Raw genomic sequence first — 26012 nt, forward strand, 5'->3', positions numbered from 1 at the left:
TAACCAACAGCTCTTAGCTTGTGAATGAAGTTAGGAACCTTAACCTAACCTTGTAAAACACTATATGAGAGAGAGAGAGAGAGAGAGAGAGAGAGAGAGAGAGAGAGAGAGACACACACACACACATTGTCATCATGGTCAAGCTGGGACATAAAATATCCTTCACAACAGACCCAGCATGTATGAATCAAATAAGATATATACCACCAGTGAGGGGAGAAGAGGGTAATGTGAGCGAGGGGAGATGGAGAGGGGTGAGGGGGAATGGGAGGGAGGCTGGGTGGACAGGAGGAGATGGGGAGGACAGTGAGAGAGGAAGGGAAGCTGAGGAGTCCTTATGAGTGAGGAAATTTTTTTGCAATATTCCTAACACCACTGTAGCTTCACTGTCACCACTGTTGTACTTCACTGCCACCACTGTTGTACTTCACTGCCACCACTGTTGTACTTCACTGCCACCACTGTGGTGTATTTCACTGTCACCACTGTTGTACTTCACTGCCACCATTGTTGTGTATTTCACTGTCACCACCCACATCACCATCCACATCATAAAAATCTTTGAAAGAGTTCTAAGAAGCAGGATAGCAAACCACCTGGACTCCCAAAAATTGCACAACCCAGGGCAACATGGTTTCAGAGGAAGTCGCTCCTGCCTCTCGCAACTGCTTGACCACTATAATATGGTCCTAGATGCACTGGAAAACAAACAGAATGAGGATGTAGTATACACAGACTTTGCAAAAGCCTTTGACAAGTGCGACCATGGTGTAATAGCACACAAAATGCGTGCTAAAGGGATAACCGGCAAAGTAGGCAGATAGATCTTCAACTTTCTAACCAATCGCACACAAAGAGTAGTGGTAAACAGAGTTAAATCAGATGCTGCCATAGTGAAGAGCTCTGTCCCACAAGGCACAGTACTCGCACCTATCCTGTTCCTTATTCTCATATCAGACATAGACAGAGATGTAAACCACAGCACTGTATCATCTTTTGCAGACGATACTAGGATCTGCATGAGAGTGTCATCCACTGAGGACACGGCAAAGCTCCAAGAAGATATAAACCAAGTTTTCCAGTGGGCAACAGAGAACAATATGACGTCAATGAAGACAAATTCCAACTACTCCGTTATGGAAAACTGGAGGAAATAATAACTAGAACTGAGTATACTACAAACTCCAGTCACACAAAAGAGAGGAAAAGTAATGTGAAGGACCTGGGTGTGGTAATGTCTGAAGACCTCACCTTCAAGGACCACAACAATGCCACTATCACATCTGCGAGGAAAATGATAGGATGGATAATGAGAACATTCAAGACAAGAGATGCTAAGCCAATGATGATCCTTTTCAAATCACTTGTTCTCTCTAGGCTGGAATACTGCTGTACATTAACATCCCCATTCAAGGCAGGTGAAATTGCAGAGCTAGAGAGTGTACAGCGATCCTTTACTGCACGTATAAGTTCTGTCAAACACCTTAACTACTGGGAACACCTGGAAGCACTTGACTTGTACTCACTAGAGCGCAGGCGAGAGAGATATATCATAATCTACACCTGGAAGATTCTGGAGGGACTGGTCCCTAATATGCACACAGCAATCACTCCCTACGAAAGCAAAAGACTTGGCAGGCGATACAACATACCCCCAATGAAAAGTAGGGGCGTCACTGGTACACTAAGAGAGAACACAATACGTGTCCGGGGCCCAAGACTGTTCAACAGCCTCCCACCAGCAATAAGGGGCATTACGGGAAGACCCCTGGTTGTCTTCAAGAGGGAGCTGGACAGATGCCTATCAAGTTGGATTGCCGGCATCAGCCTGGTTGGGCTGTGGTTCGTACGTTTGGAATACCCTTGACTCCGTGACTGTTGTGCTTCACTGCCACCACTGTTGTGTATTTCACTGCCACCACTGTTGTGTATTTCACTGCCACCACTGTTGTGTATTTCACTGCCACCACTGTTGTGTATTTCACTGCCACCACTGTTGTGTATTTCACTGCCACCAGTGCCATTAATGGAGTAGAGTACAAGTGGGGAGAGAGTGCAAGTGGGGAGAAAGTGCAAGTAGGGAGAAAGTGCAAGTGGGGAGAGACTGCAAGTAGGGAGAAAGTGCAAGTGGGGAGAGAGTGCAAGTAGGGATAAAGTGCAAGTGGGGAGAGAGTGCAAGTAGGCAGAGAGTGCAAGTAGGGAGAAAGTGCAAGTGGGGAGAGAGTGCAAGTAGAGAGTGCAAGTAGGCAGAGAGTGCAAGTGGGGAGAGACTGCAAGTAGGGAGAAAGTGCAAGTGGGGAGAGAGTGCAAGTAGGGAGAAAGTGCAAGTAGGGAGAAAGTGCAAGTGGGGAGAGAGTGCAAGTAGGGAGAGAGTGCAAGTAGGGAGAAAGTGCAAGTGGGGAGAGAGTGCAAGTAGGGAGAAAGTGCAAGTGGGGAGAGAGTGCAAGTAGGGAGAAAGTGCAAGTGGGGAGAGAGTGCAAGTAGGCAGAGAGTGCAAGTAGGGAGAAAGTGCAAGTGGGGAGAGAGTGCAAGTAGGCAAAGAGTGCAAGTGGGGAGAGAGTGCAAGTGGGGAGAGAGTGCAAGTAGGGAGAAAGTGCAAGTGGGGAGAGAGTGCAAGTAGGGAGAAAGTGCAAGTAGGGAGAAAGTGCAAGTGGGGAGAGAGTGCAAGTAGAGAGAGAGTGCAAGTAGGGAGATAGTGCAAGTGGGGAGAGACTGCAAGTAGGGAGAAAGTGCAAGTGGGGAGAGAGTGCAAGTAGGGATAAAGTGCAAGTGGGGAGAGAGTGCAAGTAGGGAGAGAGTGCAAGTGGGGAGAAAGTGCAAGTGGGGAGAGAGTGCAAGTAGAGAGTGCAAGTAGGGAGAGAGTGCAAGTGGGGAGAGACTGCAAGTAGGGAGAAAGTGCAAGTGGGGAGAGAGTGCAAGTAGGGAGAGAGTGCAAGTGGGGAGACTGCAAGTAGGGAGAAAGTGCAAGTGGGGAGAGAGTGCAAGTAGGGAGAGAGTGCAAGTGGGGAGAGACTGCAAGTAGGGAGAAAGTGCAAGTGGGGAGAGAGTGCAAGTAGAGAGTGCAAGTAGGGAGAAAGTGCAAGTGGGGAGACAGTGCAAGTAGGGAGAGAGTGCAAGTGGGGAGAGAGTGCAAGTAGGGAGAGAGTGCAAGTGGGGAGAGAGTGCAAGTGGGGAGAGAGTGCAAGTCAAGTGGGATGATTGTCATGTCAGAAATGATGACATGTGTGATATCACGTTCATGACATAAATTATATTAGCGGATGTGTGAAGTGATCTGTGATCTTCAATGTTCACATCACCATTATGTAGTCTATATTGAACTTGTTCAAAGTGTTCACAGTTGCTCCGTGAACAGCATGAACAAGTGTTCTCTTGTTCTCAATGTCAAAATATTTCATTAATTCCATTATGTGAAAATTTAATTAAAGATCTTTTAAGATTAGACAATTTCACTTTAATATCTCTTTGCCAAGAAATATTACAATGGAAAAATTAGAATTTCCTAAAAAAAGTGAGAGAGCTTGTGTGTACATGCACCACACACACACAAGGAACAAGGACCAGGAGCTGTGACTCGACCCCTGCAAACACATATTGGTGAGTACACACACTACTCCATGTGTCGATACGCGAGAACCTATTACTCACAATGGTAGTGAAGTATTTCACAAGGGAGGGGGTGGTTAGGGGGCAGTGGGTAGGGGGAGAATGGAGGGGAGGGAAAGAGGGGAGGGAAGAGGGGAGGGGGAGAGTGAGTGCCACTAACACACGGCACCTCCGCCCCCTCACGCTCCTTCTTAACTCACGTCTCGTGCGGGGGGGAGGGAAGGGAGGGGAAAAGGGGGAGGGGGAGATGGTGTACATGGCCCCAGGCCACCCATACATATTTTTTTTCCGACGTATTCATTTTAACGTTACCAGGGTTCCTGGAGACAACACGCTGCCAGATGTTTTGCCCAGTCTTTTATTTCTTTTTCCCCTCAGTTAACTTGCCAGTGATTAACTTTATCGTAATAATGTGACGTCAGTGGTTAATAGGGTTTCAAGACTATCGACTGCACGAGGATCATTAAGGCTGCCTGTCAAAAATACTTTAATAATTTATAAGAGTAATTAGTCAACTCTTTCAGTACATATACACTGACATGTATATACCTTTCAGTATATATATACACACTGAAAGATATACATCTTTCAGTTCACATTCAGTGAAGCATATAAACATTTCAATGTAAATACACAAAGATATACACTTAATGGTGTATATGCATTAAAACACATAAACCTCTCATGGTTTATACACAGAAATATACATCTCTCAGTGTATATACACTGAAAGATTTACACCTATCGGTGTATATACATTTAAACACATACACCTTTCACTGTATATACACCGAAATATATACACCTCTCAGTGTATATACACTGCAAGATATACACCTGCCAGTTTCGATACACTGCAGGATATACACCTCTAGAGTGTAGAGAGTGTACAGAGATCCTTTACTGCACGTATAAGTTCTGTCAAGCACCTTAACTACTGGGAACGCTTGGAAGCACTTGACTTGTACTCGTTGGAACGCAGGAGGGAGAGATATATCATAATCTACACTTGGAAAATCTTGGAAGGAATGGTCCCAAATCTGCACACAGAAATCACTCCCTACGAAAGTAAAAGACTGGGCAGGCGATGCAAAATGCCGCCAATAAAAAGTAGGGGCGCCATTGGTACACTAAGAGAAAACACCATAAGTGTCCGGGGCCCAAAACTGTTCAACAGCTTCCCATCAAGCATTAGGGGAATTGCCAATAAACCCCTGGCTGCCTTCAAGAGAGAGCTGGACAGATACCTAAAGTCAGTGCCGGATCAGCCGGGCTGTGGCTCGTACGTTGGACTGCGTGCGGCCAGCAGTAACAGCCTAGTTGATCAGGCCCTGATCCATCGGGAGGCCTGGTCATGGACCGGGCCGCGGGGGCGTTGATCCCCGGAATAACCTCCAGGTAACCTCCAGGTATATACACTGCAGGATCGACATAAATTTCCTCACAAAACGTCAACAAACCAACGCTGTCACACCAGCATGGAGACAGACACATCTCTCATTATACACATCCTCTCACATCTCTCACTATACACATCTCTCACTATACACATCCTCTCACATATCTCACTATACACATCCTTCCACATCCTTCACGACACATTTTCACATTAAAAAAAGTGGTCCCACTTTTTTCCCCCGTTTCTAAATCTAATTTTCAAATTCCGGTCAACTGAGCGAGTGATGGTCAATGGGTTTCCTTCTCTGGGTGACTCTCCGTGTCTTCACACTGGTTTTTTTAAAGGGTCTTTGATCCAAGGGACTTGGAGTCCCCTTTCTCGGACCTATCCTGATTACCACCCCATACGTGTTCTGCGCTTTCCCATGTCATGATAATCGGAATAATAATAATAATAATAATAATAATAATAATAATAATAATAATAATAATGGAAATAAAACCAATAAATTAATAATTAATAATAGTGATAATACTAATAATGGCAAATAATAGTGATAGTAATAATAAAAATAATAACGACAATAATAATGGTAATATGATAATAAAAATAACAGTAATAATAACAATAATAAATAACAGTAATATTGCGATAACAGTGATAATAATAATAATAGTGATAATAATAAAGTAATTCCGTAGGAAGGGAGGTTTGGAAGGCAGATACTTCCATCGCTGAGGAAATTGCTGCCATCCCCTCCCCTCACCACCTGCTATTACCCAGGAAAAATGTCTCCCTTGTCTCCTTGAAGATTTTGTGTTCTTTTATAAGACCTTCCCCAACCATCCTTCCCCCTCCCCTGGTATCCTTCCCTCACCCCCTCCCCTCCGGCGGCATCCTTCCCCCACACCTCCGGAGGCATCCTTCCCCCCTCCCTATCTATCTTTCCTTCCCCCTCCCCAACCATCTTTCCACCCCCCACCCAGGCAATACCCTTCCCTCACACGTTCTCCCCAACTACCATTTAGGGACGGAAGGTGAAGAGGAAGAAAACAGCTGCAGCAGAAGGAACGACCAAGAATGGAATGAATAAAAACGGAAGCAGAGGAAGAGAAAGAGGAGGGGAGAAGAAAGGGAAGGGGGAAGCGGGCAAGGAGGGGGCGGGTAAACAGCTGTGAGAGTAACAAGCCACACTACAGACAGATGAACTTATAAACCACCAGGAAACACTACGTAAACACAAAACACTCACCAGTAACCCAGGGAGGAATTACCCAAGTGAGGGAGGGAAGAGGGAGAGCAGAGGGAAGAAACAGGAGAGGGAAGGGAAGAGAGAGGGAAGGGAGGGGGAAGAGAAAAAGGCGAGAGACAGGGAGGATTTTTTAACTGAATAAAAAATTCGATACATCAGCAACTATCATAGAGAAATAATGTTGCAGCAGTGTGCTACCTGCCTGGAGTTCGTTCTGGGGTCAACGCCCCCGCGGCCCGGTCCATGACCAGGCCTCCAGGTGCATGAGAACCTGATAAAATAAGCAGTTACTGGTGGCCGCATGTACGAACCACAGCCTGGCTGATCACGTACTAATTTTAGGTAGGAAGGAAATCCTGGAAAGAAAAAAATCAAAAAATTTGGAAAAAAAATTTCTTATAGAAAAATAGTGCATAATTCTGGCAACATATTAATGCAATCAGCTTGTTTCTATCATATTTATAAGTATTTTTTTCCCCCCCAAAATTTTTTTTTTGCTGTCATCAAGAGGGTGCCCAATCGGGTGTTTTTTTTTTACTCCGAAAATCAAAAATTTTATGATTGTATCTTTCGAAATACACTACACGGCATCTTCTCTGTGGACTCCATATTAATGTTGTGAGTGAGAGCTGCTCAGTGGCCAGTGGGCTGCAGTCACGGCTGTACGGGTATACAAGTCTGCCTCGTCATCACTGAAGTTTTACATAAAAATGGAACAAGTTATTGACCTTTCAATACTCTTTTTGCGACAACTAGTTGACGGATACCTGGAGATTATTCCGGGGATCAACGCCCCGGCTGTTACTGCTGGCCGCACGCAGTCCAACGTACGAGCCACAGCCTGGCTGATCCGGCACTGACTTTAGGTATCTGTCCAGCTCTCTCTTGAAGGCAGCCAGGGGTTTATTGGCAATTCCCCTAATGCTTGATGGGAGGCTGTTGAACAGTTTTGGGCCCCGGACACTTATGGTGTTTTCTCTTAGTGTACCAATGGCGCCCCTACTTTTTATTGGGGGCATTTTGCATCGCCTGCCCAGTCTTTTACTTTCGTAGGGAGTGATTTCTGTGTGCAGATTTGAGCCCATTCCTTCCAAGATTTTCCAAGTGTAGATTATGATATATCTCTCCCTCCTATATATATATATATATATATATATATATATATATATATATATATATATATATATATATATATATATATATATATATACAGTATATGCAAAACAACCACAGTTGTTTTGCACTGTTCCTTGATAATGTGAGTAGTCACAAAAGTGCTTGGAATTCTCTGTTCTTTCACAGTGGTTGTTTTGCATATTCTAAAATCACCTGTTTACTGTGATCTTATTGCATATATATATATATATATATATATATATATATATATATATATATATCTATATATATATATATATATATATATATATATATGCCGAATAGGTAAAAATTGGTCAATTAGCAAGAACTCACTTAAAATTAAATCCTTTCTAAAATTTTTATCATATACATTTAATGATATATTTTTTCATTATGTTAATGTAAAAATTAATAATTTTGTACCAAAAGAACCTTAGAAAACTTATCTAACCTTATTATAACAAGCGCAATTTAATTTTGCCTAATCCGAGTAAATACATTTTAAATACGTTAACAATAATTTAATATGCAAACACAATGAAATATTTTTTTTCGTTAGGTTCAGAATGATTTTTGCCAAATTATTGTATATACAAATTTTCACTTGCCTTATTCTGCAAGAAGAGCATTGCTATTTAAGCCAAAATTGCAAGTTTTACCTATTCGGCACGACATTATATATATATATATATATATATATATATATATATATATATATATATATATATATATATAATTTAGTGACGAATATGTAAAACTGGTCAATTAGCAAGAACTCATTTAAAATTAAGTCCTTTCTGAAATTTTCTCTTATACGTTTAAAGATATATTTTTTTCATTAATGTTAATGTAAAAAAATTTAATTTTGCTCCAAAAGGATCTTAGAAAACTTACCTAACCTTATTATAACAAGAACAATTTATTTTAGCCTAACCCAACTAAATGTATTTTAAATACGTTTACTATATTAATAATTTAGTACTAAACAAACACAATCAAATATATTTTTTTCGTTAGGTTCAGAATGATTTTGGCGAAATTATTGCATACACAAATTTTCACTTGTCCTATATGGCAAGATGAGCGTTGCTATTTAAGCCAAGATGGCAAGTTCTGCCTATTCGGCACGACATATATATATATATATATATATATATATATATATATATATATATATATATATATTTATATATATATATTAATGAACTTTATAGGCAGAATACACTGGTACATTATATCAAAGATTATGAATCTGCTCCTGCTACTCTAAAGCCGGACGCGAGCCAAGTATGCAGCAAGCATTTCCCTTATGGATGGCCACACTGAGGACCTGGAACATGAAAGTGGCTGCCCTTGGGTCCCTGGTGGTGTCAATGAATCTGGAACCCAGTTCTTCAAGGAAGCGTGTGGCGATTTTACTCCCCATGATCCCATGGTCTTTGATCCTACAGGCACAAATTGATACTGTTGTCTTATGTCTGTACTTGCCGATCTTATACTCCTCCCTGTGATCAGGAGCTCCTTCCTGTATATCACTTATTCAAGTGGATACGGGCTGCAATGTAATGCAGCGAAGTATGAACAAAGGGCTGACGGTATGGAATATCAGTGTGTATAAAAAGGGCACTTTCATTAAAGGTTCCATCGGAAAAAGGATCCGATGAATACAACAAATAATAGCCTGAGATGGGATGGATAACAGTGGAGTGTAATTTGGGTTCTTGTAAACACCAACAGGGGAAAACTAGGAGAGCAACATCTGAAGCTCACCCTGGTTACCTCTGAGGCCATGGATATTCCACTCTAAATAAGCCATGACTGGTAACGAGAAAGATACAAGAAATCTGCAGGTAAAGGTATCTATCTACGGATTAGAAGAGTTAGAAAAGTCCACATGTGGCAACAGTGGAAAATGTTCAAGCAGCGAAGGAATGGGATGCTGCGAAGAAAGGAGTTGCTCAGTCGGAGGAGAGGGAAGAGAAGGAACAGGTTGAGGATCAGTGTCCATCGATGGCCTAGTCTCATCAATATATTCTGAGATAGCTTCAAAAGTTTCAGAAGACAAGGACTTTGTATGGGAGACAATATTGGAGGTGGAGGGGAGGAGGCCAAGTAAAGATTGGGACAACAATGGACTGTACCAAAGTAGGGATGTAACGAAATGGTAGAGGGAACTGGAGAAGCGTGGGAGGGGACAGAAGAGGAAGCAACCTGGGAGGGGGCAGAAGTGGAAGAAACTTGGGAGGGGACAGGGAAGGAAGGTACAGCATGAGGAGGAGGGTGAACCTCCACACTTATAACAGAGCCAGGTAGAGGTGAAGAACCAGGTAAAGAAACTGGAAAGGCAAAATGTGGAGGTAGAAGAAGGGAAGGAGGGGTTAAGGAGATTTGAGCAATGGGGATTTTTTTGACTTCTCAGAAGTAGAGGGGTGATGGGGAGGAGGTGTTGTATGAGGTCTTGTCGACACTGGAACTTGTGAGTGAGAAGACGAAGTGAGGTGTTGATGTAGGAACTTCTGAGTCCCCTTTATCGTGCTTGGCCGGGAAAATTCGGTATTAATTACATGTTTTGGGAAACTAACCATCAGAAATCAATTTATATGGGATCAGTGACCTTGTATTGAGTTACTCTATCCACCATAGGGAGTTCAGTTCGAATTTCAAATTTTCGGACCCCTTGCACGATAAAGGGTTAAGGCAAGAGGGAGGTACTCTACAAGACGTATTGGTATAGTCATCGGCACCACAGACTGGGCATTCAGCTATGTACCTACAATATTTCGCTGGATGACCAAAACGCCAGCAATTTCTACACTGTTGCAGTGTAGGAATCACCTCTCAAACTTGTAAATATCCCACTATATAAAAAGAGGATGGGAGCTCACGGCAGTCGAAAGTTGCAGGCAGGGAGGACGTAAGTGTCTACTTTGAGGATTGGGAGGTCTTGGAGTTCCAGCTGTTCCAGAATGTAATCGCCACATGTCTGGAAATTCTGTTGGACAATGGTATGGGGCAGAGTGACAGTACCACTACAAGAATTGAGGGAATGATGTTTTTCAATGGTTATGGTATTGATACTTGAAAGAAGAAAGATCGTGAGCATGGTTAGCATTCTGGACAGCGATAATGCATGTACTGCTCTTGAGAGCATGAAAGGATATATCTTTACTAACATGGCATAGGAGCGCATTGCCAATACTATGGTCAGAAAAATAGGCAGTAGAAGAAGTCAGTCGTAAAGTAAAAAACTTTGTCCTTTGTGTATTTTGAAACAGTGTGGAAAGGGGGTGCGTGATGTGCCAGTTTTTTTTCTGAGTAGAACGAGAAGGAAGTGAAGAAGTATCATCAGGTAACTGTCATGGGCGTTTAGGTATGGGACTGGAGTTGGTCCGATGTGGGACGGGCGGGCAATTCGAAAATTGCCACACCATAGAGGGAGAAGCCAGAAGCATAGTCAAAGAAAAGCAGACATATCGAAGGAGTCAGTCAAAACCCGAGTACCTGAAGTGGGTGACAAAACAGCACCAGCAAGAGGTACAGGGGCATAAGAAGTGTCCAAAGAGTGGTCAAAAAGCGAGGCAGGGTCAGAACACAAAAGAGAGGGCAGCCAGACAGGACACCTGCCACAAAACATACCTCCATCGGCCACCACCCCCTGGAATCCGAAAGGCAGCCTCCAAGAGATACACCCATCACCCAAAAGACACCCAAAGCCACCACCACCCCAGGAAACCGGAGAAGAATCAGGACATCCCCAGGTGATCCAGATTCCAAGGCAAACTACACCACCGCCAAGGACCTCAATGGAATGGGATTGACCCCGGTACCCTTCCCCCCTCCTAGGAAATAGAGTGCCTATGGGAAGAATCCCAAAGGCTGAAAATAGGAAGGGAACAGGAGAGGGATGGGGAGGAGAAAGGGAAAAAGGGGGGGATGGGGAGGATGGGATAGGGAATCGGGGATTGGGGGGTAATTAGGTTTGGTCTGAGGAAGGAGACCAAAAGGTCTAATTCCTCAGACCAAGAGCCTCTTCATGCCAAGGAGACCCCCTTGAAGAGGCCCTGTGCATGTAGGTCTGGACTTTCATTAAACTGTGATCAGAATTAGTTGTTTTTTATATTATGTTTCTTACCAGGTCCTCATTATTTGTGAAAATAAGGTCTAGTGTGTTCTCTAGTCTTGTTGGCTCCACTATCTGCAGACTTAGCGTGTGTTTGTTGCAGAGATTCAGTAGCTCATGTGTGTGTAACTTTTCATCTGAGCTGCCTCCAGGGATTATTTCTGCTACATTATTTGCTATATTCTTCCATTTTGTATGTCATAGATTGAAGTCACCAAGCAGCAAGATGTTTGGTTACTGGGCCGGAAGGTTTTCCAGACAGTAGTCAATTTTTGCTAGCTGTTCCTTGAACTGTTGGGAAGTTGCATCTGGTAGCTTATATACAAGTTCAATGACTAAGTTCTGGTTCTCGATTTCTGTTAGAACTTCAACTACATCACTACATCATTTGAGGCATTCAATATCTCCGTGCAAATGAGTGACTCTTTGACATGCAGGCCAACCCCCTTCCTTGTTGCCTGTTCATTGCATCTGAAAAAGTTGTATCCAGGTATCCATATTTCACTGTCAAAGTAATCTTTTGCGTGGGTTTCTGTGAAGGCTGTGACTCCTCTAGAAGTCCACTAATGAAAGGTATTTCGTTGGTGGTTGATGGCTTAAGGCCCTGTATATTACCAAATATAAATGAGGTTGTGTTGCATGTTTGTTGGGGGGAATTCATTGTTAGCATCACCAGTTGAGAGTCCGGAGGGGCCACTGGCTGTGCCTCCAGTCCAACAAGGCTCCAATGTGATGGACAGGCCCAGGCTCTCACCCATGTCTTCAATTTTCTGATGTCCTCTAGGAGAGATTCTTTAGTGCCAGCCAGGGTACCATCATGACTTAAGAAATCGTAATGACACGATTGCAAATAAACCATACCCCCGGCTGGGATTGAACCCGCGGTCATAGAGTCTCAAAACTCCAGCCCGTCGCGCTAGCCACTAGACCAGCTAGCCACAATAAGATTCATCCAACTAGGTATATTTCTACACCATAGGAAAGTTAGCACAGGCACCTCTGTGACCACAAATGCAAGTTTTTACAGACGAATCTCCAGCTAGCGTGGCCGTGACGAACTCTAGCTCAAGTCCCTTCACTGCAGTAAACATGACTAGCTAGCGCGACGGGCTGGAGTTTTGAGACTCTATGACCGCGGGTTCAATCCCGGCCGGGGGTATGGTTTATTTGCAATCGTGTCATTACGATTTCTTAAGTCATGTTTACGGCAGTGAAGGGACTTGAGCTAGAGTTCGTCACGGCCACGCTAGCTGGAGATTCGTCTGTAAAAACTTGCATTTGTGGTCACAGAGGTGCCTGTGCTAACTTTCCTATGGTGTAGAAATATACCTAGTTGGATGAATCTTATTGTGGCTAGCTGGTTTAGTGGCTAGCGCGACGGGCTGGAGTTTTGAGACTCTATGACCGCGGGTTCAATCCCGGCCAGGGGTATGGTTTAGGGTACCATCATCCAAGAACCAGATATTGAGTTCACTGGAGAGCGCTTCTGTGACCCCCCTTGATGACCATACAGAATAGAAACCGGGCGAGAGGGTGCCCCTGTTGCACACCCTCACATGAGTCAATTTCATGGTCCCCAAACAACAGTTTAGAAGTCACACTATAACATGATTGTATGAAAGGATAGAGGGAAGGGAAGTTTCTAGAAATTGCTTGGAGAGCAGCATCCCTTCTAAGTTATAAGCGTTGGCAGAATCCAGTTTGATCAAGGCTTTTTCATCTGACATGTTGATGTATACTCTTGCTGCTTGCGCAGCTGCTTCACAGCTTTGTTGAACACCAAAACCGAGGGTTGATGGGAGATAGGGAGTGGGAGAGGGTGCGAGGAAGAGGGAGGATGGAGGGAGATAGTGTGGGAGGAATGGAGGGTTGTAGGGGAGAGAGGGAGGGAGGGAGGGAGGGAGAGAAGGTGGGAAGGAGGAAAGAGGAAGGAGGCCCTACAGATATATTTGAGGGAGAGTAAACTTTACGGCGCATCCTTCACGTTTAACGAAGGTGTCTGTCATTACTCCAGTGTGTGTGAAGATGTGGGAGGGAGTATAGTGATGGTGGCAGGGAGTACACAGTGAGGGTGCCAGGGAATACACAGTGATGGTGGCAGGTGGGAGTACACAGTGATGGAGGCAGGTGGGAGGGAGTTCACAGTGATGGTGGCAGGTGGGAGGGAGTACACAGTGATGGTGGCAGGTAGGAGAGAGTACACAGTGATGGTGGCAGGTGGGAGGGAGTTCGCAGTGATGGAGGCAGGTGGGACGGAGTACAGTGATGGAGGCAGGTGGGAGGGAGTTCACAGTGATTGAGGCAGGTGGGAGAGAGTACACAGTGATGGTGGCAGGTATGAGTATCCACCCCTTACATAATTCCCATCAATTATCCACCCCATATATAATTCCAGTGTATTATCCACCCATTACAATTATCAACTCACCAATTAAACAAACAAATCCGGCAAATCACATAAATTCTAAATTAACCAAAGCCAAATCCCCGTCAATTACCCGGCACATTAACCTATGATGGAACACCAGAAGAGTTCTGCACCGACCTGCTCAATTATTAATAAATTCCCGTTAATTACCTGAGTCCTGAGCCATTAACCGTAAATTACCATCAGTCTGCTCAGCCAGAATATGGGTTAATTACCTTCCTGTTATTCTCATTACTACTTAAATTAATTAAAAATAATTTTGAATTATAATTTTCATTATTATTATTTTTATTGCTGTTGTTATTACTGTTTTTATTATTATTAATTTATAATTACTGTTGTTGTAATAGCTTTTATCGTAAATATTCTAATTATTGTTATTGGAATTATTCTTGTAATTAATATTACTATTATTGTATTATAATCATTCTTATTGTAATAATACTAATTATTATTATTTTTATTGTTGTTGGGATGACACATCACAGTCCACACCCCCACAATCCCCCCTCCCATGTGGCTTAATCCTCCTCCCCTGTGGCTCAATCCCCATTTCCTGTGGCTCAATCCCCATCTCCTGTGGCTCAATCCCCATCTCCTGTGGCTCAATCCTCCTTCCCTGTGGCTGAATCCCCCTCCCCCGGGGCTCAATCCCCCTTCCCCGTGGCTCAATCCCCTCTCCCTCTCCTTTGGCTCAATCCCCCTCTCCTGTGGCTCAATCCTCCTTCCCTGTGACTCAATCCCCTCCCCTGTGGCTTAATCCCCCTCCCCTGTGACTTAATCCCCTCCCCCGTGGCTCAATCCCCCTCCCTTGTGGCTCCATCTTCATGGCTTCTCATTCATCCACACATTCGTTCCTTTCAACTCCCTTCAACCCCATCTGTCACTCCATTCATCATCTAATTACACTTGCCCTATTGCCCTCTCTCTCTCTCTCTCTCTCTCTCTCTCTCTCTCATTCATTTTACATTCCATCACAAGATATGAAGTGAAAGTAAACTTGAGAGAGAGCGAGAGAGAGCAATGTGTAAACAGAAAGAACAATGAGAGAGAGAGAGAGAGAGAGAGAGAGAGAGAGAGAGAGAGAGAGAGAGAGAGAGAGAGAGAGAGAGAGAGAGAGAGAGAGAGAGAGAGGTAGGAAGTACAAAGGGAAGGGAGAAATGTAGACGGTGAAGAAAATGAGAAAAGGGAGAGGAAAAAATGAGGCAATAGAGAAAACGAAGATTGGGAAAAAGATAAGATAGGAATAAAGGGAGAGAGGGAGAGAGGGAAAGATAATATAAAGAAGGGAAGAAAGAGACAAAACCGAGAAAGAGGGATAGGAAGCGGGAAGAAGAGAGAAGAGGAAAGATACGAGAGGGAGAGGGGAAAACCTGAGATAAAAAGAGTGGGAAAGATACGAGATAAAGAGAGAGTGAGAGAAAGGAGAGAGAGAAGGACTCGCCGCCATGGTTCACTTAGTGAGATTAATGGCAGGGGAGGGAGGGAAGAGGGGGAAGGGGCAGGGAGGGAAGAGGGGGAAGGGGGAGGGAGAGGTATGTATGTGTGTACTCGCCTATTTGTGGTTGCATAGGGTCGAATCATAGCTCCTGGCCCACATGTGTGTGCGTGTGTGTGTGTGTGTGTGTGTGTGTGTGTGTGTGTGTGTGAGAGAGAGAGAGAGAGAGAGAGAGAGAGAGAGAGAGAGAGAGAGAGAGAGAGAGAGAGAGAGAGAGAGAGAGAGAGAGAGAGAGAGAGAGAGAGGATAAAGTAGTTTCTGAATCCTTATAGCTGGAACAATTCACAAATAATCCATACTTAAGAAAGGCCACTTTATAAGAGGTTGAGATCCAGGACCATTATAAAGTTACAACTGAGACACCAGATTCTTGAAAACCTGAAGACAGCTAGAAGAAAAATGGAGAAAAAAGAGACAGGTCGGGTAATGTAAATAGCAGAGGACAGAAGAAGAGGAGGAGGAGGACTAGGAGGAGGAGGAGGAGGAGGACTAGGTGGCGGCGGCGGCGGTGGTGGTGGTAGTAGTAACAGTAGTAGTGGTGGTGGTAGTAGTAACAGTAGTAGTGGTGGTGGTAGTAGTAACAGTAGTAGTGGTGGTGGTGGTAGTAACAGTAGTAGTGGTGGTGGTGGTAGTAGTAGTAACAGTAGTAGTGGTGGTGGTAGTAGTAACAGTAGTAGTGGTGGTGGTAGTAACAGTAGTAGTGGTGGTGGTGGTAGTAACAGTAGTAGTGGTGGTGGTAGTAGTAACAGTAGTAGTGGTGGTGGTAGTAGTAACAGTAGTAGTGGTGGTGGTAGTAGTAACAGTAGTAGTGGTGGTGGTGGTAGTAACAGTAGTAGTGGTGGTGGTGGTAGTAACAGTAGTAGTGGTGGTGGTAGTAGTAACAGTAGTAGTGGTGGTGGTGGTAGTAACAGTAGTAGTGGTGGTGGTGGTAGTAACAGTAGTAGTGGTGGTGGTAGTAGTAACAGTAGTAGTGGTGGTGGTGGTAGTAACAGTAGTAGTGGTGGTGGTGGTAGTAACAGTAGTAGTGGTGGTGGTAGTAGTAACAGTAGTAGTGGTGGTGGTAGTAGTAACAGTAGTAGTGGTGGTGGTAGTAGTAACAGTAGTAGTGGTGGTGGTGGTAGTAACAGTAGTAGTGGTGGTGGTGGTAGTAACAGTAGTAGTGGTGGTGGTGGTAGTAGTAACAGTAGTAGTGGTGGTGGTAGTAGTAACAGTAGTAGTGGTGGTGGTGGTAGTAGTAACAGTAGTAGTGGTGGTGGTAGTAGTAACAGTAGTAGTGGTGGTGGTAGTAGTAACAGTAGTAGTGGTGGTGGTGGTAGTAGTAACAGTAGTAGTGGTGGTGGTAGTAGTAACAGTAGTAGTGGTGGTGGTGGTAGTAACAGTAGTAGTGGTGGTGGTGGTAGTAGTAACAGTAGTAGTGGTGGTGGTAGTAGTAACAGTAGTAGTGGTGGTGGTGGTAGTAACAGTAGTAGTTGTGGTGGTGGTAGTAACAGTAGTAGTGGTGGTGGTGGTAGTAGTAACAGTAGTAGTGGTGGTGGTAGTAGTAACAGTAGTAGTGGTGGTGGTGGTAGTAACAGTAGTAGTGGTGGTGGTGGTAGTAGTAATAGTAGTGGTGGTGGTAGTAGTAACAGTAGTAGTGGTGGTGGTGGTAGTAGTAACAGTAGTAGTGGTGGTGGTAGTAGTAACAGTAGTAGTGGTGGTGGTGGTAGTAACAGTAGTGGTGGTGGTAGTAACAGTAGTAGTGGTGGTGGTGGTAGTAGTAACAGTAGTAGTGGTGGTGGTAGTAGTAACAGTAGTAGTGGTGGTGGTGGTAGTAACAGTAGTAGTGGTGGTGGTGGTAGTAGTAATAGTAGTAGTGGTGGTGGTGGTAGTAACAGTAGTGGTGGTGGTAGTAACAGTAGTAGTGGTGGTGGTGGTAGTAGTAACAGTAGTAGTGGTGGTGGTAGTAGTAACAGTAGTAGTGGTGGTGGTGGTAGTAACAGTAGTGGTGGTGGTAGTAACAGTAGTAGTGGTGGTGGTGGTAGTAGTAACAGTAGTAGTGGTGGTGGTAGTAGTAACAGTAGTGGTGGTGGTGGTAGTAACAGTAGTAGTGGTGGTGGTGGTAGTAGTAACAGTAGTAGTGGTGGTGGTAGTAGTAACAGTAGTAGTGGTGGTGGTGGTAGTAGTAACAGTAGTAGTGGTGGTGGTGGTAGTAGTAACAGTAGTAGTAGTGGTGGTAGTAGTAACAGTAGTAGTGGTGGTGGTGGTAGTAGTAACAGTAGTAGTGGTGGTGGTGGTAGTAGTAGTAGTGGTGGTAGTGGTAGTAATAGTAGTAGTTGCAGTAGTGGTTTTAGTAGTGGTAGTAGTAGTGGTAGTACCAGCAGCAGTAGTAGTAGGATCAACATACCTTGGATGAGTTCTAAGTCTTTCTACTCCCGCAGCCCGGCCATGGGGCAGGTTCATCTAGTGCTAGCCTGGTCAACGAGGCTGTTGCTACCGCTAGTCGTAGTAGTTGTAGTAGCAGGATGTACTTATACAGTAAGAGGAAAAATCTGCAGCAAGAGCAACAACAACAGTAGCAGCAGCAATAACAGCTGTAGGTATTAGTGAATATATCTACATACAATAATGAAACCGCGAAACATGTGGTATTGAAACCATCACCAAACTGCAACCAGCCGGGATTAAATCCTGCGACACATTCCCCCGCCTCAAGAGACAGAACAACGTTCACATTGCCTTAACCACTTGACCAGCGATCCTTCAAAGATCACGCACCCAGCAGAGCTTGGTGTTGTTCATGATCCGAGGACAATCGTGGTGGTGGTAAGCTCAAGGCTAATTACAACCACATCCTGTTTGAATACCAGCCTCCACAAGCAGTTTACATAGTAATGAAACCACGAAGCAAGTGGTATTTAAACATTTACCAAATTGCGGCCAGCTGGGATTAGCTCCTGCAACACATTCTTCCGCCTCAAGAGACAGAACAACGTTCTGGGTGTATGTTCTTTCAAGGATCGCTGGTTAAGTGGTTAAGGCAATGTGAAGTTGTTCTGCGCTGTCTCTTGAAGCGGGAGAATGTGTAGTAGAATCTAATCCCGGCTGGCCGCAGAAACTAAACATGAAATCATAACAGAAGATAAACTCCTTCTCGCTGCTTCGTGAGGTTATTTTTAAGTCATAACTCTGATAACTCATGATTCCTGGGCGGCCGCCGGAGGCGCTGCCTTCCATCTCTCTCCATGATTAAAATATGAAAATTTCGCCTCTCGCTACCTCCAAAACAAGAACAAATTGCCCCATAAATTTCCAGAGCGTCTCCACCATTCCCTAAACTCATTGTGGACTAATTTCAACACGCGAGAATAAATCTCAAATGGGGAAAATAATTGAAAAAAAAAAATACTACTCACCTTCTTGTGGTTGCAGTTCGTCTGAATCCCGATGTTCAATTCCTTTTCTAATCTACTCACACTTAACAAACCTTCACTCTTTATAACTCACAAAGCTAAAAAATAATTTAATATACAACACAGGGTAGGTTATATTGCAGGTTATGACCAGTGTTAATACGACAGAGTGTAGTCTCTACCTGGAAGGTATTCTGGGGATCAACGTCCCCGCAGCCCGGTCCTTGACCAGGCCTCGCGGTGGATCAGGGCCTGAGCCACTGAAGATGGTTAAGTTAGGTAAGGTTTGTCAGTAAACAGGACAAGTGTTTCCTGACGTGAGTCTTAGTCAATATGACCCGCAGCTGGAGCTTTTGGTCATCTGACCGAGGCCTTCCACTGGCTTACCCCTCCACCCCTTTAAAAATTATGGTTATGATTATAACCATTTTTTTCCCTTGCTGAATATGGTAACAGAGTGAGATATCTTATAAGCGCTACGTAAGTTTCCTACACTTTTTTCAAACGCGTTTACTGTACAACATGTTGTGAGAACACAGTCTTATTACCAGTGTTACTCTTTAGTCTCTCATTACTTCACCTAGTCTAGGACCTAACTAAATCACCAGGAGAGGTCCATAGTGCCTCAGCTGGTCTAGGATCTAACAATCACCGGGAGAGGTCCCCAGTACCTCAGCTGGTCTAGGACCTAACAATCACCGGGAGAGGTCCCCAGTACCTCAGCTGGTCTAGGACCTAACAATCACTGGGAGAGGTCCCCAGTGCCTCAGCTGGTCTAGGATCTAACAATCACCAGGAGAGGTCCCCAGTGCCTCAGCTGGTCTAGGATCTAACAATCACCGGGAGAGGTCCCCAGTGCCTCAGCTGGTCTAGGATCTAACAATCACCGGGAGAGGTCCCCAGTACCTCAGCTGGTCTAGGACCTAACAATCACCGGGAGAGGTCCCCAGTACCTCAGCTGGTCTAGGACCTAACCGGGAGAGGTCCATAGTACTTCAGCTGGCCCCTCTTTAGTCAAGATCGCTGCTACCGGTACCTACACTATCATTATCTCATTATTCCAGTTCCTCTTTCTCTGTCTATTGCTGCTTCTCCCATTCTCTCTCCTGTCCCAGCTTATCCTATTTTTCCTGGGTCAGTGTTGTCACCTACTTCCTCTTTCTCTTCTTCTCCCATTTCTTCCTATCTCCTTCCATTCTCACCCCAGAATCGTAAGTTTTTCTCTTTCAGTTTCTATTTCCTTTACTCCTCCCATCACTTGTTCATATTTCCTTTAATGTTATCACCCCTTTACCACACTATTCCCTCTTTCTCCCGTTCACCCACACATCATCCTCTTCCCCTCCTCTCCTTTCTAACCCAGGAAACCCATCCTACAACCCCGCCACCTCCACCTCCTTTCCTGCACTGTCCCATCCCATCCCATCACAATATTAAGAAGGGGAACCCTAGCTAACTTTTGTTCCCACTATGTAAATAATCAAAGAAAAGACAACAGCAGAGCGCGCTACTGTGTCTTCAATTTTGAGACGAATTAGACAAGTGTGAAACATCTAAGTAATTGCAGTTATTTTTAGTTGCAGAGCCACGAAATCGTAACACGATTGTAAACAAACCACGAAACGGGTACGATTTGAACTTGACGAATGAGTTGTAAAACACTTGCCATGGGTTGTAATCCCACCAGTACCGTGGTTTACTTGTAGACGTTTCGCCAATCAGTGGCTTTATCAATACAATTTTGATAAACTCTTCTCCACGTGATGTAGGACGTCAGCTGACGTCAGTGGTGCTGGGTACAAGAGATGAGTGAGGCTGTGCTCACTTGGGTACAAAACTGTGCTATGTACTCACCTCGTCCTCCAGGGTGACGGGAAACTGGGTTACTGGCTTGATGGCCATCTCATTCAACCCAGTCTTCTTTCTGAGGAAGAAAATAAAGAGGGGGAAAATGAGACGGGGAAACAAAAGTATTGGAAAAAATGGATTCTTGGCGAACGGCCAAAATTATTTCCAAATATTTTTTTATGCGAGATCTTCAAAAATATTCTACACTCACTAACAGCCTGGCAGATCGCAAATCCATTTGCGATCACCGGTCGGAATATCGAACCTCCAGTGACACACACGACTTATAACTTCACAAAAGCAACACAAAATCGTTTCGCGACTAACATCAGTGACGGGAATCTTGTATACATTACACAACAGTATCATGTAAAAATATTGGGCACACACAATACTGAAGCATATGTATACTGATGTCTGTGTTATATGTATACTGATGTCTGTGTTATATGTATACTGATGTCTGTGTTATATGTATACTGATGTCTGTGTTATATGTACACTGATGTCAGTGTTATATGTATACTGATGTCTGTGTTATATGTATACTGATGTCTGTGTTATATGTACACTGATGTCAGTGTTATATGTATACTGATGTCTGTGTTATATGTACACTGATGTCAGTGTTATATGTATACTGATGTCTGTGTTATATGTATACTGATGTCTGTGTTATATGTATACTGATGTCTGTGTTATATGTACACTGATGTCAGTGTTATATGTATACTGATGTCTGTGTTATATGTACACTGATGTCAGTGTTATATGTATACTGATGTCTGTGTTATATGTATACTGATGTCTGTGTTATATGTATACTGATGTCTGTGTTATATGTATACTGATGTCTGTGTTATATGTATACTGATGTTAGTGTTATATGTATACTGATGTCTGTTATATGTATACTGATGTCTGTGTTATATGTATACTGATGTCTGTGTTATATGTATACTGATGTCTGTGTTATATGTATACTGATGTCTGTGTTATATGTATACTGATGTCTGTGTTATATGTATACTGATGTCTGTGTTATATGTACACTGATGTCAGTGTTATATGTATACTGATGTCTGTGTTATATGTACACTGATGTCAGTGTTATATGTATACTGATGTCTGTGTTATATGTATACTGATGTCTGTGTTATATGTATACTGATGTCTGTGTTATATGTATACTGATGTCTGTGTTATATGTATACTGATGTTAGTGTTATATGTATACTGATGTCTGTTATATGTATACTGATGTCTGTGTTATATGTATACTGATGTCTGTGTTATATGTATACTGATGTCTGTGTTATATGTATACTGATGTCAGTGTTATATGTATACTGATGTCTGTGTTATATGTATACTGATGTCTGTGTTATATGTATACTGATGTTAGTGTTATATGTATACTGATGTCAGTGTTATATGTATACTGATGTCAGTGTTATATGTATACTGATGTTAGTGTTATATGTATACTGATGTCAGTGTTATATGTATACTGATGTTAGTGTTATATGTATACTGATGTTAGTGTTATATGTATACTGATGTCAGTGTTATATGTATACTGATGTCAGTGTTATATGTATACTGATGTTAGTGTTATATGTATACTGATGTCAGTGTTATATGTATACTGATGTCAGTGTTATATGTATACTGATGTTAGTGTTATATGTATACTGATGTTAGTGTTATATGTATACTGATGTCATTGTTATATGTATACTGATGTCTGTTATATGTATACTGATGTTAGTGTTATATGTATATTGATGTTAGTGTTATATGTATACTGATGTCAGTGTTATATGTATACTGATGTCAGTGTTATGTGTATACTGATGTCAGTGTTATATGTATACTGATGTTAGTGTTATATGTATACTGATGTTAGTGTTATATGTATACTGATGTCAGTGTTATATGTATACTGATGTCTGTGTTATATGTATACTGATGTTAGTGTTATATGTATACTGATGTCAGTGTTATATGTATACTGATGTCAGTGTTATATGTATACTGATGTCAGTGTTATATGTATACTGATGTCAGTGTTATATGTATACTGATGTTAGTGTTATATGTATACTGATGTCAGTGTTATATGTATACTGATGTTAGTGTTATATGTATACTGATGTTAGTGTTATATGTATACTGATGTCAGTGTTATATGTATACTGATGTCAGTGTTATATGTATACTGATGTCAGTGTTATATGTATACTGATGTCAGTGTTATATGTATACTGATGTCAGTGTTATATGTATACTGATGTCAGTGTTATATGTATACTGATGTTAGTGTTATATGTATACTGATGTTAGTGTTATATGTATACTGATGTCAGTGTTATATGTATACTGATGTCAGTGTTATATGTATACTGATGTCAGTGTTATATGTATACTGATGTTAGTGTTATATGTATACTGATGTTAGTGTTATATGTATACTGATGTTAGTGTTATATGTATACTGATGTTAGTGTTATATGTATACTGATGTTAGTGTTATATGTATACTGATGTCAGTGTTATATGTATACTGATGTCAGTGTTATATGTATACTGATGTCAGTGTTATATGTATACTGATGTCAGTGTTATATGTATACTGATGTCAGTGTTATATGTATACTGATGTCAGTGTTATATGTATACTGATGTCAGTGTTATATGTATACTGATGTTAGTGTTATATGTATACTGATGTCAGTGTTATATGTATACTGATGTCAGTGTTATATGTATACTGATGTCAGTGTTATATGTATACTGATGAGTGTTATATGTATACTGATGTCTGTGTTATATGTATACTGATGTTAGTGTTATATGTATACTGATGTCAGTGTTATATGTATACTGATGTCTGATGTCAGTGTTATATGTATACTGATGTTAGTGTTATATGTATACTGATGTCAGTGTTATATGTATACTGATGTCAGTGTTATATGTATACTGATGTCAGTGTTATATGTATACTGATGTCAGTGTTATATGTATACTGATGTCAGTGTTATATGTATACTGATGTCAGTGTTATATGTATACTGATGTCAGTGTTATATGTATACTGATGTCAGTGTTATATGTATACTGATGTTAGTGTTATATGTATACTGATGTCAGTGTTATATGTATACTGATGTCAGTGTTATATGTATACTGATGTTAGTGTTATATGTATACTGATGTTAGTGTTATATGTATACTGATGTCAGTGTTATATGTATACTGATGTTAGTGTTATATGTATACTGATGTCAGTGTTATATGTATACTGTGTTATATGTATACTGATGTTAGTGTTATATGTATACTGATGTCTGTGTTATATGTATACTGATGTTAGTGTTATATGTATACTGATGTTAGTGTTATATGTATACTGATGTTAGTGTTATATGTATACTGAGTGTTATATGTATATGTCAGTGTTATATGTATACTGATGTTAGTGTTATATGTATACTGATGTTAGTGTTATATGTATACTGATGTTAGTGTTATATGTATACTGATGTCTGTGTTATATGTATACTGATGTTAGTGTTATATGTATACTGATGTTAGTGTTATATGTATACTGATGTTAGTGTTATATGTATACTGATGTCAGTGTTATATGTATACTGATGTTAGTGTTATATGTATACTGATGTTAGTGTTATATGTATACTGATGTTAGTGTTATATGTATACTGATGTTAGTGTTATATGTATACTGATGTTAGTGTTATATGTATACTGATGTCTGTGTTATATGTATACTGATGTTAGTGTTATATGTATACTGATGTCTGTGTTATATGTATACTGATGTTAGTGTTATATGTATACTGATGTCTGTGTTATATGTATACTGATGTTAGTGTTATATGTATACTGATGTCAGTGTTATATGTATACTGATGTCAGTGTTATATGTATACTGATGTTAGTGTTATATGTATACTGATGTCAGTGTTATATGTATACTGATGTCAGTGTTATATGTATACTGATGTCAGTGTTATATGTATACTGATGTTATACTGATGTTAGTGTTACATGTATACTGATGTCAGTGTTATATGTATACTGATGTCAGTGTTATATGTATACTGATGTCAGTGTTATATGTATACTGATGTCTGTGTTATATGTATACTGATGTCAGTGTTATATGTATACTGATGTCAGTGTTATATGTATACTGATGTCTGTGTTACATGACAACTGTATTGCAATACAAGCACCTAATTAATAATACTGTAATAGTAATAATTAATGATAGTAATAATAATAATTAATATAACAGTAAAAATAGTAAAAATTGATATAAGTAATAATAGTAATTAACAAATAATGATAATTATTATAACACATGTGGTTTAGCATTTTCATAATATTTTCTGGGAAATTTAGCAAAAATATGTATATTTATATTATGTGTGTGTGTGTGTGTGTGTGTGTGTGTGTGTGTGTGTGTGTGTGTGTGTGTGTGTGTGTCTGTGATTGTGTGTGTGTGTGTGTGTCTGTGTGTGTGTGTGTGTCTGTGAGTGTGTGTGTGTGTGTCTGTGAGTGTGTGTGTGTGTGTGTGTGTGTGTGTGTGTGTGTGTGTGTGTGTGTGTGTGTGTGTGTGTGAGTGTGTGTGTGTGTGTGTCTGTGAGTGTGTGTGTGTGTGTGTCTGTGAGTGTGTGTGTGTGTGTCTGTGAGTGTGTGTGTGTGTGTGTGTCTGTGAGTGTGTGTGTGTGTGTGTGTGTCTGTGAGTGTGTGTGTGTGTCTGTGAATGTGTGTGTGTGTGTGTCTGTGTGTGTGTGTGTGTCTGTGAGTGTGTGTGTGTGTGTCTGTGAGTGTGTGTGTGTGTGTCTGTGAGTGTGTGTGTGTGTGTCTGTGAGTGTGTGTGTGTGTGTCTGTGAGGGTGTGTGTGTGTGTCTGTGAGTGTGTGTGTGTGTGTGTGTGTGTGTGTGTGTCTGTGAGTGTGTGTGTGTTTGTCTGTGAGTGTGTGTGTGTGTGTCTGTGAGTGTGTGTGTGTGTGTGTGTGTGTGTGTGTGTGTGTGTGTGTGTGTGTGTGTGTGTGTACTCACCTAGTTGAGGTTGCGGGGGTCGAGTCCGAGCTCCTGGCCCCGCCTCTTCACTGATCGCTACTAGGTCACTCTCCCTGAACCGTGAGCTTTATCATACCTCTGCTTAAAGCTATGTATGGATCCTGCCTCCACTACATCGCTTCCCAAACTATTCCACTTACTGACTACTCTGTGGCTGAAGAAATACTTCCTAACATCCCTGTGATTCATCTGTGTCTTCAACTTCCAACTGTGTCCCC

The 26012-nt window shown here is 42.0% G+C and overlaps 1 protein-coding gene across 7 annotated transcripts in view; it reads right to left on the minus strand.

Annotated features, from left to right (window-relative positions):
- The window catches only part of inaD (inactivation no afterpotential D), a 368665-nt gene that overhangs the window by 170700 nt on the left and 171953 nt on the right, over positions 1–26012 (minus strand). For all 7 annotated transcript variants that reach the window (XM_070101124.1, XM_070101126.1, XM_070101122.1 and 4 more), the window contains exon 4: positions 20684–20753. In XM_070101124.1, the coding sequence (XP_069957225.1) occupies positions 20684–20753 (70 nt within the window). The remainder of the gene's footprint in view (positions 1–20683; positions 20754–26012) is intronic.

Source organism: Cherax quadricarinatus, chromosome 76 (genome assembly GCF_038502225.1).
Source record: "Cherax quadricarinatus isolate ZL_2023a chromosome 76, ASM3850222v1, whole genome shotgun sequence".
NCBI classification, from domain to species: Eukaryota; Metazoa; Arthropoda; class Malacostraca; order Decapoda; family Parastacidae; genus Cherax; species Cherax quadricarinatus.